Consider the following 19,047-nt stretch of genomic DNA (forward strand, 5'->3'; position numbering starts at 1 on the left):
CTTTTAACTGTTTAGAGACTAAAGCAAAAACATAAAGATCTTGCCAATATGCAACCTCCAACCAACACATAATCTCCATGTCCCTGCTGATCATTTACACTAATTAGCCAAATTTGGCTAATTATTGCAGGGCATTTTGGGTGTTTAATTATGGTTATTAGGAATAGCCTAGCTTATTTCCCACACACCCCATTTTCCCTTCCCACTCTCTCTACCCCTCTATCTCAACCTCCTCCCTCATGTTCTTTGCCAGTTTGCATTTCAATATGTTGCTATTTCCCCCTCTCTCCCTAGGTTTTTCAGGAAGCCCATATACTAAACCCAGCAGGAGCCAGAGAGAAAACAACATCCAGCTCAAGATCAAGCATCCCCCCTTTACAAGCTCTGAGCTGCTTGACAACTCCATCAAATAAAATTTAAAGGGAGAACAGAGCAAGAGCCAGAGAGAGTGTTGGCATTTTCTCAATGTGCTTCCACTTAACATGACAGACAGCACACAGAAGCCGAGGGCGAAGAGCATCAAGAGGAAAGATGACATCCTGAATGGGGTCTTCATGTTATACCAGTTTAGGTCTTCAAAACCCCAGTCAGGCCAGGGGAACTACATGATATTACATGCTCTGTCCTTCTTGGGCTACCTACTTTTGTGGTAAGAGATTTATCTATGATTTTACTTCTCTCACCACTGGAGTGTAGTGCATAGTAAACAAATATTGTAGCTCTTTTATAACAGTTTACTATAGTAAGCTCATACCGTGACTCAAAACAGCAACCCTTCAGAGATGGCCCACTGAGAGCTGAATATATATTTACCAAAAAAAGATCCTTTCTAACTCAAACATACACATTATACATATTCCCCTACAATATATGGACATGCACACTCATGCTGTGTACCCTAGCATCTTCTCACACATCTGCATCAAATATTGAACAAAATTTATTACTGTGTGCAGCTTAGCCCACTGGGGTAAATTGCAAATGGGTTTAACCTTATTTTGTATCATGCTTCCTCTCTCATAAATATATGCAGCAGAATATGTACAGTATTAGAGAATACTAGCTTTTAGAGTTACAGAGGAACACATAAAGCTGCCAGAGTTAATCAAACTGGACACTGATTATTTGTTGTCTTTTCTGTTCCCCAAGCTTAAGTAAGACTCTTCTTTCTGTGATCTACAGCTGTACAAAATGATCCACAGGAGTTAATCGGCTCAATTAATTTCATTCTGAAGATCTAAGGATCTGTTTTATTTGTTTTGTTTGTTTGTTTTTTAACTTTCCTATAGACTAGCTTTCCAAACAAGACTAACATAAGGAAAAGGAAAAAGAAAAGGAAGATGAATGAATTCACTCTCAAAGTACAACACTGGACAGCTATATAAGAAGTTAGGGGCCATTACGAAATTTTTGAAGGAAAAAAAGTTTCTAGGACTAAGAAGGAAAGGGATAAAGGAAAAGAAAAGGCTCGAAGAAAATAGGGTTTGTGATAGGAGTGGAGAGGAAGCCAGCCTTTAAAGGGAAAGGGACATTTATCTCTCATTCACTTATATTATTCTATTCTTTTTTTTTTTTTTCATATCAAGAACTCTCTCCCAGTCTCCCACCCCCAATTCTTTCTGAAGGAAAGCGTTGAAACATAAGCTAAGACAAGTTATAAGGATAAAGAGTAGAGACCCACCGTGCCCTCCTCGAAGGGAGACAGGGGAACGATAGATAGAAATAGGCACTGAGTGATGCTTGCTGCCATGGAAATGGTGCTCATGCTGAGAGTGAGACACTGGAGAGGAAGAAGAGGAGGATGAAGCAACATTAGAAGAACTCCACACAGAGCTGACGATACATCCCCAAAAGAGGGACCAGATCCCAAGGGTCCAGGCAGGACGGCGAGGCGAGCTCCGTCCCGGCAAGGTGTTTGTGTGTATTCTCAGGTGCATGGTCAATGCACTGCAGAACTACAGATGGGCAGTCTGAATTCCAGCCAGGGTAGAAAAATGAAGTTCATGATGCCCTGAGGCCCATCATAGCAGGAAGAAGGCGTTTGTCTTTGGAGGAGTGAGGGACACACTTTTTTCAAAACAAGCAAGAGGTGAATATCCGGAGGGAAGAGACAAAGATACAAAATGGCAAAAAACAAAACAAAAAACAAAACAAAACAAAACAAAACAAAAAATAAAGAAATAAATAAAGAAAAACCCGATCCTTTCCCCCTAGTGTTGAATGAACCTATATTGCCAGAGTCCACCCTGATGTACAAAACCTCTGGTGAGCCGGGGAACACCACACATGTCACGAAAGGCTCCAGCAGTATTCCAATTGTGATGTTTCCTCCTAGGTACCCAGGATCCCGATGACTCTAATTGCCAAAACTCCAAGAATATCACATGTGGAAGAAAAGCGGGAAAACCCCCCGAAACCAAACAAACAAAAAAGAAACAGCAGAATAGCAGAACACCCAAGTGAGGTTTAGGTTAGTGTATCCCAACATCCAAGGAGTTTGAACATTTTTTTCTTTTGCTTCTTCACTACCAAGCGATGCAATGCAGAACTGCCAAGCAAAAAGGGGGAGGGGGTGTTGAAAGGAGGGGGTGTTCTCCTTCTTCTCCTCCTCTGATTCTAGGCAGTAGAGAACGGAGACTGTGGTTAACCCTGTGCGATCTGGTAGGGCACTGACGGATCCTCTTCCGTTTCTTCCTAGGTCTCCCAACAAAATGAAAAGCAGCAGCAGGAAGAGGAGGAGAAAGAGAAAGACAGGGGGTGAGGAGAAGGGGAGCAGGGTGGGGGATAAGAGAAGACCACAACAGCAACAACTATGAAAAGAAAAAGAAAGAAAAGAAACAGAAACGGAAACAAGGGGAGTGTAGGGGGTGGGATCCTGGGAAAGGGAGGGATGCTCGAGTAAGAGCAGTGCCCGCGGAGTCCGAAGAAGAAGGCAGAGGGGCTGGCGCATACAAAGTGAGGGGAACTCTGGAGCTCAGGTGAACTGAAGCGAGGAGTTAGGAAGCCAAATTCACAAATGGGCAAGCCGTATGCAAATGGGCACACTCGGGAGAGCAAATCACTGAAGCCAGAACACTCTGCAGAGGGGACTGGCTGGTTCCTGAGAAAGGAGGGGCTGGAACTGGGACCTGAAATCCCAGCCCTCTCCTTGGGCTCTGCGCCCACCCCCATACCCCTCCATTCATACACACACCACACACACCACACACACCACACACACACACACACACACACACACACACACACACACACCCCTCTCTCTCTCTCTCTCTCTCTCTCTCTCTCTCTCTCTCTCTCTCTCTCTCTCTCTCTCTCTCTCTCTCTCTCTCTCTCTCTCTCTCTCTCTCTCTCTCTCTCTCTCTCCTGCCTTCCAACAACGCAAGTCTCTACATCCTTATCCCCCGCGTCCAAACATCCATCCAGTCTTCTTTCTCTGCGTGGTGTCTTGTACACTCGCAACTCTGTGTGTGTGTGTGTGTGTGTGTGTGTGTGTGTGTGTGTGTGTGTGTGTGTCCTGGTTCTTTGTCTCCCTCCTTTTTCTCTGTTTCATTAAATCAACTAGGGCGACTGAGGATTCTTTTGCAATTTGGCAGGAAGAGGTCGGGATGGGGTGGGGGTGGGGACGGGAAGATGGGGTTGACGCGGGAGACCGGGCGGCAGAAAACGAAGTAACCAGAAAAGAAAATAAAAATAAAACCCCTTGAGTCAGCAGCAGGAGTAAAGCGGTTGCTGGCGATGCCTCCAGTTCTTCCCTTCTTCTGCAACCCTCTCCTCAGGGCAGCCTTCTCTCCTTGGAATTAAGAGTCTTAGTTCCCAATGCGAGGGCAGGACCGCAGCACCTCGCATCTCAGCTGCTGGAAAGATGTAAAGTCTGAGGCAGCAGACCATGTAGAACACAGTGGATCCTGGGCTGAGGGTCTTTCCGGGTTTTTTGATTCCCCCGCTTTCCCACAGGGATATTGTCTCTACCTCTGTACACTCGAAGTCAAATCTCCCTTTGAATTTTAGAGTCCAAAGGTTAATTTGCTTGTTGGCCTCGAAAACTACTTCCGAGAGAGCTAGGACCCGGTCTCCTGGCAAAAAAGGAGAGCCCCAAAGGGAAAGATGCATTGTACAAAGATAGGGCAGTGGGGGGAGGACATGGAGGGGGAGAGACTGGGATAGGAGTCAGAGAAGATGATGTGGGAGGTTAAGAATCCTCCCCAACCTCTTAGGGGAAGAGGAAAGTCTGCAAATTTATGCCCTATGCTCAGGAAGTAGAAATAAGATTGCACATTATTAGGTTGGCATCCAGGTGGTACCTGCAGTTAGAGCGGGAGGAAGGAAAAGCTTCCCAAACAGTGTGACCATCTGTGACACCAAGAGGGGAACTTCGCCCAGGTTTCTGCTGGCAGAATGGTGCTGGGCAGTTGTACCTCTTAGCAGTGACATGCCAGAGAATGGGTAACATTCTCCCTCAAGGCGAATGAAGCAGAAGCAATAAACAGCAGAGCCAAGGCTGAAAGGGTCTTGGTCATGATTGCTTCACCAGTCCTGAGGCTATTATTTGTTTATTCTGTTGGGAGAAAGAAATGCCATTTTGGAGTTAATCTGATTGCCCACTAAGCCACTGCACTCACTACCTTGCATCTATGCTGCATTTTTCTTTTCCTGAACTCAAAGCACCTTTTAAAATACACAATTCCTGAGGATTCCAAAAAAGGGACAAGGGATAAAGCTTTATTATCCCGGGATCTGAGGACTATTATTTTATCTTTGGAATGTTTACCCTCCTGGGATTTTTGATGGAGAGGGGCTGGAATCTTTAAGGTGCTTAGAAGATGATTTGCATCCAAGGTCAAACAGCCAGGCAGTTGCAGATGAAGTCAAGTCACCTGGTATTCTGGCCTCTAAATAAGGGTTTTCTTGACTATTCCTGGTACTATCATTTAAAAACAACCTATTCGGAGAAGGTTTTAAAATAATTTTTTTTTAGCAAAGACAGTTACAGAAATGATTAATGTCACTTCATCCTACAAATCTCCACTATAATATCCTTTTAGGAGGGTAGATACTTTTGTAATAATGGCTTGGGAGCTGTCCAGTGAAATATCATGTGCAAGATGGTCTATCATAGATAGGATCATAGGTGTGAAATAATGGCTTGGGAGCTGTCCAGTGAAATATCATGTGCAAGATGGTCTATCATAGATAGGATCATAGGTAAAGACCTAGAGATATTTAGTCTAATGTCTTCCCCATACCTGTCCTCATTTCACTGAGATTGAGAGAAAGGAATATATTGTCCAAGGTCACACAAGTAGTCACTAGCAGAGCCAGAATCTGAGCATAGATCACTGGGTTACAAATATAGCATTCCTTCCAACTGCACCATACTCCTTGACCTTAAAAACTCCTTGATATACACCGGCCTCATACTAAATATTACTATTTCCAACAGTCTTGTACAGAGTTCTAGTGCACAGCCTGAAAGCCCCTCATCACCATTGTTGTATAGTGGAGAGAGACCACAATAACACAAGAGAAAGACCATTGAATATAGAATCATAAGACTTCATTCAAAGCTAAATTCTGGTACATATCTATCACAGGATCATTGCATTATTTGATAGACCTCTGCTACTAAAACAATTCTTTAGAAATCATAAATTCTCTGGTAGGAATTCTCATATATCTCATATATTCTCTCATGAAACTCCTTACATAACAAATAGAAATTTGAGGTAGCAGGACACCCTAATTGCTCAATTGTATTGTCAGCATAAAAGTAAGGAATATATCTTAATATTTCATTTTAAAGAATATTATAAGCCCCTTCAACATCCCTGTATACTCATCCACATATCTACATGTTCCTAATATTCTTTGTCTCACTTAAAAAATGCATATGGGTGTTCTTGGCATTTATAGAGAAAGACAGGTACAATAGAAGGCTGATAAACAGGTTACCTTTCCCTTTAATATGCTTTTTTTTTTCCTAAAAGGGTATTGAGCCTTTTTTTAGAACCATGTTTTGACTTAGCAGAAGAAACATGGAAAGCATAAATGAACCTCCCAATTGATTCATTGTTAGGCAGTAAAGAGAAAATAAATACTTAATGTAACCCCCAAATCTGGTAATGCTGCGGGCATATCACAGCTGGAACTGTTCATTTAACTCATCATATTTATAATTTATTTATTTCTCTCTTTGCATAAAAATCAACCAATGTTGGTTGTGACATCCCCATAAAGAAATTTGGTAGAGACACAGTTAAGGATAATGGGAGAGCATAGCTCAAAGACTGTTCCCATCTCTTGTTTTAGAGATAAACATAAAGTTTAGGGAGGTTCCCTGACTTCTCCAGCATCACAGAGATAGTAAATGTTAGATAGAGGATTTGAACACTACTAAGTCCAGAACCAAAGCATTTTTCATTCTACTACACTGCCTCCTTTACTACCAGAAGGATAATATGTTAGAGAACTCTTTCTTTTCAAATAGAGCAGAAAAACAAAAAGTATTTATCCATAATAAAAGCATTCCCCCAATTTGTCATTTTATTTTTCTGATCTTAAGTTAATCATTCATAAATAATATATATAGTCATGTTTATATGTATATGTAATTGTTATATATACTTATGTATAATTATATTTAGAACATATAAATATATTATACATACATGTATATATATATATATATTTTTTTTTTCTATCATAGTTACTAGAACACTGGGCCTAGAATAAGAAAGGCTTGAGTTCAAATCCAGCCTCATATCTTCACCTAACAGTGTGACTCTAAATAAGTCCCTTAACTTATTTGCCTCAGTCTTCTGAATTATAATTACAATAACACTTATCTCCCAAGGTTGTCATGATTATGAAGTGAAATAATAAAATATAAAGTGGTATACAAATGTTGGCTATTATTATTATTAATTTATTACCTTTTCTTCTCTTATGCTAATTTATGGGCATTTAATGAGAGCAAACCATCTTAGGACATTGTGTAAAAGACCAGAATCATGTCCCACTAGGTTAGCTGTAGCCCATGTGGTAGCACATTAGTAGCAAGCACATCTGAAAAGAGATATCACTAGAGTATATAGAGTATAACTACACTGGGTATATGTACACACACATACACACACACACATGCATGCATGCACACGCACATGTACACTTCATTGTCCTGCCCAGAGGCACTTACTTAGAGGAGGAAAGCAGGAAGAGCAGAAGACAAAGGTGGGGATGAATTGCACCAAAGAGGTTCAGAAGCTAAATTAGTGACTGAGTGGGATAAAAGACAGTCTAACTTTGGGTTCCAAAAAACAATATTATGATAGGAAAAAATCTAGCAACATGCTCAAGAACTTTTGGCAGGGTGGGGAGAAATGTATGATCCTCTCCCCTTTGTCATGGCTAAAAGCAGATCTATTCTTTACTCAGCTCTATTCAAGTTGTACCCAGATCACACACTTCCTTAAATATCTCACCTATTAAAGTATTTCTGTCCCACTTATTCATATATCTATTCAGAACTCAATTTCTCAATTCAGAACTTAATCCTTGTTAACTAAACAAATAAGTAATTCTTCATTTTGTATAGTTTTCTCAAAAATATAATATACTACAAATAATATATCAAAAATATAAGATAAAATATGGGAATTGGGAAAAGATTTCCAACCCAATATATTGTTCTCCCCCAAACCTTGGACTTAATCACTTTACAAATCAGAAATCAGAGGTCATAATTGCTTACATTTCTATAATGACCCAATCATATAGTAAGTTCTATAGTGAAAGGACCTCAGATTAATAGTTCACATGCTCTGTTGTTATCCATGCAATGTAAAATGACCAGGAACAAGTTTTCTACTGTGTTGAATGGACTTCCTAAGGATTTATGGGAGGACATGGGTAAAACTTTTAGGAGGTAAGAAAGTGTAGATAAATTGTGATCTGAATCCCTGGTGTTCATATTGATCACAGATCCACTGAACTATTCATGATTTATAATAATAATATAAAACTAACCACAGTTAACATTTAAATAGTGTTTACTATCTCATTTGGTTTTTATAACAATCTTGGGATGTAGGTGCTATTATTATCCCCATTTTCTAGGCAAGGAAACTGAGGTAAACAAAGGTTAAGTGAGTTACTTAGAGTCACATAGCTGGCGTCTGAGGCCATAGTTGAAGTCTGATCTTCTTGACTCCAGGCCCAGCATTTTATCCACTGAGCCATTTAGCTGCCCCCAAATACTTTATTATAACAATTACAAAATGTTTTCCTCACAACAAGGCTGGAAAGTAGCATGATATAAGGTGGGAGTGATCAGAGCTTTATCCTAGATTGACCAAAGTTTTTGTTTGTTATCCTCAAATAAAAAAGGAATGATATTAGGTATGCTCCTTTAGCAGGTAGAGGCAATTGACCCAGCTGGCAAGAATAATTAATCAAAATATAAAACTAAACAGATGACTTACTTCCTTCAATTACTTCCTTATTGCCAAATTCCAGAGGAGCTTCTCTCCAGTTGGCTCATCCAGATCCTTCTCCCAGAAGCAGTCTCATGTTGACTAATGGTTGCTGTCTCTCACCACAGAGTGGTAACAGTGGATCTTTCTACCCAATGGGACTTAAGTGTTGAGGTTTGAGATCTCTCCCTCAAAGCATACATAACTCATTTTTTTCCTTGAAAAGTTGATTAGAGATTAGGAAAAAGAAGAAGGCATTGTTGGGTCTGTTTGCACCTTGGGAGGATTTTATAGTTCATATATTCAAATCTATATCCCACCCCCCAATTCAGTTGACAGAATTTCTAATTACAGTTTTGAGTAAAAATACTATTATTGCATGTTTTATAGAGAAAGAAAGCAATACTAATAGAGATGAAAGGACTTGTTTATAGTCAGATGGTAAGAATCATAGTCAAGATATTAACCCAAGTCTTTTGGCTCAAAATTTGGCTCTGTCTCCATTTCTGTCTTCTGACTTCAACATCCCTGCTTTCCTCACCATGAAATGTTGCCTCATAAACTATTTCAGTTCCTTTTTTTCTTATTCCCAAGTTGAGCAAAACAAATGTAATACATTTTCTACCTGTTGAGAACAACACTCGGAGCATTTGCTGGATGAGTCTTTTGATTGCTCATGGGAATAAGCACACTGCCAGACTGAAGACTAGGGTATAATTTTCAGAGAGAAGAGAAGAACTCGAGTTAAAGAGATCTTTCTACAAATCTAAAACAGGACGGGGTAACCATAAAATCTTATACCTTTATGAAATATCTTGTGGAAACCTATCAAGCATCCCTAAGAAGACTCAGTGGACCACAACTTGAAAAACCTTGCTGGAGATGACTACCTTTGATCATATACACTACAGCCCATATGTTACAAAGATTCTTTTTTTTTTTTTTTTTTTTTTTTTTTTTTTTTTTTTTTTTTTTTGTTACAAAGATTCTTAAACATTTTTGTGTCATAGACCCCTTTGGTATTGCCTACAAACATGCCTTATTTCAATCCCATCCTCAAATCCTGTCACTTATTCTATCTATCCATACTATCTATCATCTCATATCTTTCTACCTTTTTTTTTTTATATTTTATATATATATATATTTTATAATATTATCCCTTGTATTCATTTTTCTAAACATTTTTGTGTCATAGACCCCTTTGGTAGTCTGATGAAACCTCTGAATCTCTTTTCACAATTTCATTTTTAAAATAAAAATAAAGAATCACAAAGGAAACCAATTATATTGTTATACATATATATATGTATATATAAGTCTATCTGTCTATCTATCATCTACCTAGTTCCTCCACAGATCTTATGTTAACAATGCCTTATCGATAGATATCTACTTATATATAATGGATAGTTCAATATGATATGGGACCTCTCTATTATCTATTCTCCTACACATAGATTAGAAAATAATAATAACTTTTTCCAGGGAGCTTTGCCATAAGTTGCTCTGCATCCTGACTTTTTTTAATCTCTTCTATCTTGTTATAGTGCTGCCTAAGGAATAAAATAGTCTAGCATCATGGATCTGGGGCCAGCCTCTATTATATTAGAATATATTAGGAAGCTCAACTACTTTATCTCCCCTAGACAAATGTCTGAGGAATTTTTGCCACCCTGCTACACAATTTTGACCTTCCTGTTACACAAGAATGAAGCAAATTTGCTGAATGGACTAAGTGTTAGAAACCAATTTTTTTTCTAAGAAAAGCCTTGCATAATATCCTTAACCAGTACCCCTGTGGACTAATAACTTGTGTTCAACTCGTAACATATTTGGAGCTCACCACTCACTGAATCTTAGAAACTACCTTGCCATTTCACTGCCAGCAGGTGACACTTGTCAACTTGGTTGTCAAAGACATTGGTCTAACATGACTGCTCAGAAAGAGAAGGGTCATGGAGGTATCAGGGGAAAAAAGCAACTCATCTTGTTTCTTATATACAACTCAAGCCCTTAAAAGGCAGAATTCTTTCTCCAACTGATAACAAAAGAAAATCCCAGAGATTAGATTTTTTCAGAGTGTGGAGGAAAAGGTAAGTTTGACAGAAAAGTGACAATGGAGAAATGAAGAAAGACTGAAGTAGATCTAAATTGTACTAATCTGAAAGACAATAAAAAATTCTTTTAAAATAAGTTGACTGTTAACATAGCTATAAATATATCCCAGGATTCCAGTGACATCATCATAAAATAGTCCAACTTTGTTCTGCTCTGGTTTATTGGGTGTCAGCTATATATATTTATAGCCCCACAATTCATAGTTCCTTTCATTTATTTAAGAAAGCCATCCTGGGATAAAGGCAGATTTTTATTATTATATTTTCCATTTGGATGGGGTATTGTTAGAGAAGTTTTATTTTTTGAATAATATTACCTATATAAGTATTTTAATTTATAGGAAGACTTCTTAACATACTTGGATGTTTGGGAAAGGTATACATTATGTCAACTTTTTGTTTATTTATTTGTTTTTAATGATTGCTCTCTTGCTTTTAGACTTGAAGTGGATGAATTACAGAAGTCTGGAGTTTCAGAAATCTTTCTTCAAGACAAGTACAAAATACTCTTTGGGCCAAGAATCATGCTATCCTGAAGGGTTTCATGCATTTTCCATAGAGGAAAAAAGTCCTAAGTTATCCTCTACAATTAGTTTTTCTTATACATTTTAAACCATAAGGAAGGGGGAAAAACCCAGAAACATCCTTTCCTCAAAAACAAAAACAAAAAACTTTATTTGGACCTTTGATTGAAATTTGAGCATCTAAACATGTCCTTGCTTTTCAGCAAATTGATACTCATTTTCTTAGCCCAGAACTATGTGAAGTCCAAGACATTAGTGAACAAAACCATCTTACATCAGCCATCTCCTTTATGATTCTATAGGCGCTCTTGATCCTGGTCTAAAAACATGCCTTCAAAAACAATCCCTCCTGTTTTAGTTTTACTAAATGGAACTCAAATTAATGGATGAGAAAATATATTGAGAGATTCATATTGATTCTTCTTTCCCTTTTCTTTATACTGGATTGAATTGAAAGCAATATATCCTCACAGACCAGAAGGTCATAACTCTAAACCATGAAGATACCTCAAAGATCAACTCAATCAAGTTGCATTTGAGGAAACAGAGCCTCATAAATGTTACACAACTTGTACACTTGATTTGGACTTCAATGTCTATAGCTATGGACTATACATCATCCCTCTACAACTTGTGGCAATTCCAGAAACTATACAAAGAAGGGTTTATGTCCTGGCCCCATTACTAAGTGTGTGTCATTGGACAAGTCTTTATTAATTTGAGTCTTGTTTTCTTCACTCATTGGTTAAAAATAATAACTTCTGTGTTGTCTACTTAACAAGTTCATGGTTGCAAAGTACTTCACCATCAAAAATCATTATACAAATGTGAATTATTGTTATTAACCAATATTTATAAATGGCAAGTTCTTTCTTGTGCATTATCTAGTTCCTTCTTGAATATTGATAGGTAAAGTATTGCCCCTTTCAAAGAAAGACATTCTGGTTTCTGAAAAGGGCAGAAAAACAACATTTGTAGAAGAAATGATAATAAATCCAGTTTGAGAAAAAATATAATTTCTCAGATAAAACTTTGTGGAGACACATAGACTATTTTGAAGACCTGAGATAAAACTGTCCCTCATGTAAATGTACTGAAAGGATATGTTTAAAGGCAGGGTCCTGATTGAGCTAAAGAAGGTTGTAATGCACTGTCATCTTTTGGTTTATTTAATAATTATAATTTTCAGGATTTTGGAGCATGTAGATGATAAATTATGTATCAAGCAACCATTTTGGGGTTATAAGCAGGCTTTGCAAATGTTTCGCTGGGAGCTATGCTGATTGGAAGAGAAACATGGTATTGGAGAGAACTGATAGGCTGAGAAATGGTAGGCTTACTCTCTGGTACTATCTAAAGCCAAAGAGAGGGAGAATTTCTTAGGGGTTTGCTTTTGTGTTCCTTTATTGAATTCTGTAGTTTGAAAGGAGAAAACAAAGAGAGAAAAGATAGACTTTGAAAATGTTTTGCTATGTGAAGAGGCAGGCCTTTGCTCAGAATTAATTGAAGAAAACAAAATCTCTTGCTTAAGAATTAGTTGGGTAAAGTCTTCATGGTCCTATTGCTGCAGCTGACAAAGGAGAAATAAATCAGATCTGAAGGGCTACTGTGACTGTTTATCACTCAAAAAGTATAGTACTTTCTCAGGTTTCTATCAAGGTAGATTATGAATTAAGAAGCTTTCACTATTTCAGTACCCTAAAAGTTACATAGTTGTGATTTTACCCAGCAGGTTCAGAATGCATGATTCAGACTATTTTCTAAAGAATCTGAGGACATCAAGGTCTCTTATCAATAGTTACAAGTAGCCCTGGGCACAAGGGTTTCCCTACCCATATGCTTCCTTGCTAAATTTCTTTTTTTTCCCCACATTTCTTTCTTTTCTCCCCCCACCCCCAGACATTGCAGCATTGGGAGGAGTATAACATAAGTTTATGAATAGATTTAAAGTTTTTTTTAAATTATTATTCCTGCTTCTACCTCTATTGAGTAAATATTATGATTATTCTTTTTTTGCCTTATTGTTTTATCCATGCTTTGTGTTTGAGTCAATGACATCAAAGCAACCAATTTTGTGTAAACAGAATGAAGAAAATTGATTGGAATTTAGAAGCTTCATAAACTTAAAGTGGGCATATGCTCCCCCAAGTCCACAAACAACATATAGCAGCATGGTTATGATTATGGAAAGTCCTCTCTCTATGACATCAAATTTTGGACCTGTTAGCATGAAGGTAAATTAGGAATAAATAAGTCATTTTAGACAGAGAAAAATGGATGTGGGTTCAGGCAACAATTTCTGCAAAAATAGATTTCTTCCATGCTTGGCCTATATGTAGATAAAATATAGAATCTTCTTGATCAATCTTCATGGGAGATGGAATAAAACTTAATACCATTTCTCTTACAAGTAGCCTTCTTTATGTCCTAAGCTTTTCTTATAATGGGGATAATGAGGGATAATGCAGTGAAGAATATCCAGGTTTTTTTTTTGGGGGGGGGGAGTTGAGATTAGAAAAGGCCTTCTTCATTTAGTGTGATTTAGTAGAAAGAGCTAGGTTCACATGTTTACTGTTTCATATTACTCATGTGATAGTTAATAAGTCATTTTCATTTTCTGGCCCTTAGCTTTCTCATCCATATAATAAAGAACTAAGTTCCTTTCCAGCTCTGAATACTATGATCTAATGATAATCATTACTGTGTGAAGAATGCAAAGAGCTGCTTGCCTTATCAGGCAAAACAGTATTATCCTAAGAAGATGAATGGCAATACTAATAAAAGGACAAGAATTTAAAAATACTCCAACCATTAGCACAGTGCCTGTCACATAGTAAGCACTTAATAAATGTTTTTTCACTGATTGATTCTGAAGGAGCAAGCAAATTTTTGTGCCAATTGAAACTTCTGATCTTTCTAGATTTGTAAGATGCGCCCTACAGAAAAAGCTTAAAAGAAATTAGATACATTTCATATGCTAACATTATTTCGGATGTCAATAAAATCACAAGGCCAGAGTTATCACATGCCCTTTAATGAATATATTCACCAATACACATGTATCTAAATACCTGCTTATTATTTTCTTTCTTTTTATCATAGTAAGTTTTTTATTTTTAATACACATTGCTTTATGAATCATGTTGGGAGAGAAAAATAAGAGCAAAAGGAAAAAAACATGGAAGAGATTTTTTTAAAAAATAGAAAAAGAAGGGAACATAGCATGTGTTGACTTATATTCAATTTCTTCTTAGTTTTTTTCTGGATATAGATGGCATTTAATGTCCAAAGTCTATTGGGATTGCTTTGGATCACTGAACTACTCAGAAGAACCAAGCTTTTCATAGTTGATCATCATACTTTCTTGCTGCTATTGTGTATTCCTGGTTCTGCTTATTTCACTCAACATCAGTTTGTGAAATGTCAGTTTCACTCAACATCACCAGGCCTTTCTAAAATCAACTTGTTAATTATTTTTTTATAGAACAATAATATTCCATTACTTTTATATACCACAACTTGTTCAGCTATTTCCCAATTGATGGGCATCTACTTCTTTTCCAATCCTTTGCTACTACAAAGGGAGCTGCTACAACATTTTTACACATGTAGGTCCTTTTCCTTTCTGTTTTTTTTTTTTTTTTTGGCGATTCATACTCAGCAATGGCATTGCTGGGTCAAATGGTATGCACAGTTTGATAGAAGAGGATGAGATGGCTAGAAAGTGTCATGGAAACAATGAACATGAATTTGGATAAATTTCTAGAGATAGTGGAGAATAGAAGAATGTGTTCCTATCCATAGGGTCACTGAGAGTTGGACATGACTAAATGATTGAACACTAACTATCAAAAAAGGAGAGAGGATTTGCATTTCCCCTCAATGATGATCTTCGAGCAAAGACCAAATGAACAATCAGTCAACAAGTGTTTAAGTCCCTACTATCTGCCAATACTGCCAAATACCAAGCACTCTTCTGTGCTTTTACCAAAGATATATATATATATATATATATATAGTTTCTATTCTCAAGGAGCTGAAAGTCTAATGAGAGGATCAACATGCAAACAACTATGTACAAGATATAGTCAGGTTAAAGTGGAGTGAATCAAAAGAGAAAGACAGTAGCATTAGGGACCTTTGAGAAAGGTTTCTTGTGTAAGGGATGGTTGTAGTTGTTCCTTGAAGGATGCCAGGGAAACCAGGAGACAAAAATTAGGCAGAAGAGAATTTCAGAAATAGAGGGATATTTATCAAGTGTATTGTAGTGGAAATTCTTTTTTCAGGTAAAGATTAGCGTATATAACTACTAAGGTCCCTTCCAGTGCTGAAATTTTGTGATTATATGATATAATAATAGTAAAGCAGGCTTAAATTGTGTGATCTCTTTTCCTCTAAATTTAAGCAACTATAAATAGAGCTAACAAAGAAATCTTGAGGAAAAAAATATTACTCTATTTGAAGGGTTCTTAGTCTTTTTTTTTTTGAATCGTGGACTTTTTTTTGGCCATATATTGAAACCTAGGGACCCTTTTACAGAAGTATTTTTAAATGCATAAAATAAAATACAAAGGAAAATAAAAGTTAGTGCAATAAAGATGTTTTTTTTTTTTTCCCTATCCAAACTGATAAACTCCACTAAAACCATCTGAAATCTATCCATGAACCCCAGGTTAAGAACTTCCAACTAACATTGGAAGTATTATAATATCTAAGCAGTCTCTTGAAGGCAATATTTTGGGGTAGGAGTAAGGTATTTTTTGGAGTGGTGGGCTACAAGAGAACCCATTTGTAAAGTTTGCTTTGTGACTTGGAACGTAAGCTTATGTCACTGATAGATGTATCTATTTCAAAAGCACGGTACTAGAGCTTCTAAATTCTCCTAAAATCAAGATTAGCTAATATTGGACAAAGTAAAAAAATTGGGGTTTCTAAACACATATTATAATTTTTACTCAAAGCTTTAGCACAGTAAAGATAAATATCATTATGATTCAGTTCACATTCAGTATCACCCAGAAGTAAAAAAAATTTAGTAGCCCTGGCTTAATGTGGAGACTTACAAATTACAAGGTATCAAGCATTAATAATGAAATTATGTTTCTTTCCATCCAAATTTCCCATTTGGGGAGGAGGAGTTTTAATTTAATGTCACGCCCCTACAAGGGTTAGGCAATATTGCTGCAAAAGAGCTTCATTTTGCATTCCTGTGTATAGCTCAACTTGTCTCTAGACATATTAACTTTATGATTCTATTTTAAATGCCAAACCTTGGTTCTTCCAGTAGAAACTCCCACTCAGCAGCTGTTCCAGTGTTCTGAGACGACATTCTTCATGGTGAAGAGCCCATTGCTACATAGAGAGTACACTCAGTTGCTCACCCTACTCTGCTTTTTCCCAGCAGGGAAACCTAGAGGTCTGAGCACAGATACTAATGAGTCCTCTGAAAGGAAAAGATTTATTCTCCCTCCCTTTTCCCCTTTCTTCCCCCGCTCTGTCTCTGTCACTCTCTGTCTTACACACACACACACACACACACACACACACACACACACACACACACAAACACACAGAGAATTTTTGTCCTATATATTCTATTATTATTATTACAGTAATTTGCTCAAACAAGTCAAAAGTCTCCCTCTTCTAAGAAATAATATAACTGATCCACAATACACACATGTGCATGCACATATTGCCTCAGTTGAAAGCTATGTCTATTCAATTGGGATTATTGCCTATGGCCCCTAATTTTCATCTAGCTATGTTGATAGTAAAAATAGATAGATGTGTGTATACACACATACATGTATATACATACACGTATCTACTTACAAATACTATGATGCATATATATTAGTGTATATATACATATGCATAAAGGCATACATATGCATATAAATGAGTGTATATAGAAATATAAATATAAGCTTACACACATATTTGTCCCTCTCAATTATTTATACCTATTAGTGCATGTCAAATATTTGTTTTAACTTTGGAATTCACTAAAGATTATTGGGCATTACCTCTCAAGTTCTAAAGTTTTGACTAATAATTTATTGTTAGCAAGCACACATCACTTTTGCTTAGAAAAGAACTTTGATTCAGATGTTGTCATAGATAATCCAAAGTACAGATAATCTCTACAGAGGCATTTCAATTCCTTCTTGAGCTAATGACTTTTAGAATAGCACATCAGTACAGCGATGTCCACACTGACAATATACTTACCTCTTATAAAACTCTAGGCTTATTTCTCTTCTTGTTGATAGCATCAGCTAAAATGCCAAAGTCTGAATAGAATTGGTAGAAAATAAATTCTAGTTCTTTCCTTTGAAGGTATTCCCTTCTTCTTTCCAATCCAAACTGATATATGTGGATTGTGAATTCCCATGACCCTGACCTTGTTGTTGTAACTAGCATAAGAATACAAAGAAGATACCCCTTTCCAGAGACAGCCAGCCTATCCTGCTTCACACCGAGATCTAAGATTATCACACAAATGAATTTATGGTATTAAAAGGTACTTGGCAACCTGGGAACTGAGTGCTGGGGAAATGCTTCTGATGAACCGTGACTTCTGATCCTTAAAGAGTGAAGCTCCCTGGAGACATTAGTCCAAAAAAGAACCTTACAATGGATGATTAAAGCATCAGTCAGAATGAGCCAGAATGGAGTTTAATTTTCACCCACAAGAGATAGGAGAGGAGGTTTTTCTTTTCTTTTTTTTTTTCCGTCAGAGAGAATCTCAAGTCTTTCAGGAGTCACACTTCAAGAAAGTATACTTCTTTTGTCTCTTTAGTCAATTTATAATGAGTGATTTTAGTAATGTAAATGTCCTGGTCCTCTAGGACCAGGTGTCAGGAGATATAGGTTTAAGGCCAGAATTCAATATTTACTGGCTATGTGGGTATATGTGACTTTTAGTAAGTTATGCAACTTTTTAACCTCAGTTTCTACATATGTAAAATGAGAATAATATTTTCTAAGATTACTATGAGGAAAATGCTTTGTAAAATGTAACATGCTATATAAATGTGAGCTATGATTATTATATTATTACATATAGTAATAATATCCTTGAGTCTCGGTCTTCTCATTGTAAAGTCAGGAAATTGAAAAGATAATGGATTTTGAGTTAGTCTAACTCACTCATTTTACAGATAAGGAAACTGAGTCCTAGAGAGGTTAAGTAATTTGTAAAATATGGCAGAGGCATGTGGCATATATGAAACTTGAATTCCATTGTAACTGTACAATTCTATGATTCTGTTTACATTTTTTTTGCCTCTTGCTGTCTTCTACTTTCCTTTTATCCTTTTTTTCTTACCTCCCTTCTTTTCTCCCCTACTTGTCTGGCTTTATTGGTAATGTACTTGCTCATTTCCTAGCAAATAGTTATTCTTTGACAAACATTTGCTTTGGTTTCCTTAGTCTCTATAGAGAAAATGAGAGAAGACAGAGAGAGAGAGAGAGAGAGAGAGAGAGAGAGAGAGAGAGAGAGAGAGAGAGAGAGAGAGAGAGAGATAATGAGACAGAGACAGAGAGACACAGAGAGAGAGGAACAAAGAGAAAGACAAACAAACAGATAGAGAGAGATAGAGAGAGACAGAAACAGAGAGGGAGGAAACAAGAGAGGGAGGGAGGGAGGGAGAGAGAGAGAGAGAGAGAGAGAGAGAGAGAGAGAGAGAGAGAGAGAGAGAGAGAGAGAGAGAGAGAGAGAGAGAGGAAGAGAGAGAGAGGGAGAGAGACACAGAGAGAGAGGAACAAAGAGAAAGACAAACAGATATAGAGAGATAGAGACAGAAACAGAGAGGGAGGAAACAAGAGAGGGAGGGAGGGAGGGAGGGAGAGAGAGAGAGAGAGAGAGAGAGAGAGAGAGAGAGAGAGAGAGAGAGAGAGAGAGAGAGAGGAAGAGAGAGAGGGAGAGAG

The 19,047-nt window shown here is 37.2% G+C and overlaps 1 protein-coding gene across 26 annotated transcripts in view; it reads right to left on the reverse strand.

Annotated features, from left to right (window-relative positions):
- Positions 1-19,047, reverse strand: part of NRXN3 (neurexin 3) — a 2,041,643-nt gene that overhangs the window by 694,659 nt on the left and 1,327,937 nt on the right. For 3 of the 26 annotated variants that reach the window (XM_074289877.1, XM_074289872.1, XM_074289868.1), the window contains exon 1: positions 1,682-3,201. The exons of 20 other annotated variants lie outside the window; for them this stretch is intronic. In XM_074289877.1, the coding sequence (XP_074145978.1) occupies positions 1,682-1,937 (256 nt within the window). In that variant the 5' untranslated portion in view covers positions 1,938-3,201. Of the gene's footprint in view, positions 1-1,681; positions 3,203-19,047 lie in introns of those variants that run through there. 3 more of the 26 variants (XM_074289871.1, XM_074289870.1, XM_074289869.1) reach the window with 2 other exon arrangements.

Source organism: Sminthopsis crassicaudata, chromosome 2 (genome assembly GCF_048593235.1).
Source record: "Sminthopsis crassicaudata isolate SCR6 chromosome 2, ASM4859323v1, whole genome shotgun sequence".
Taxonomy (NCBI): domain Eukaryota; kingdom Metazoa; phylum Chordata; class Mammalia; order Dasyuromorphia; family Dasyuridae; genus Sminthopsis; species Sminthopsis crassicaudata.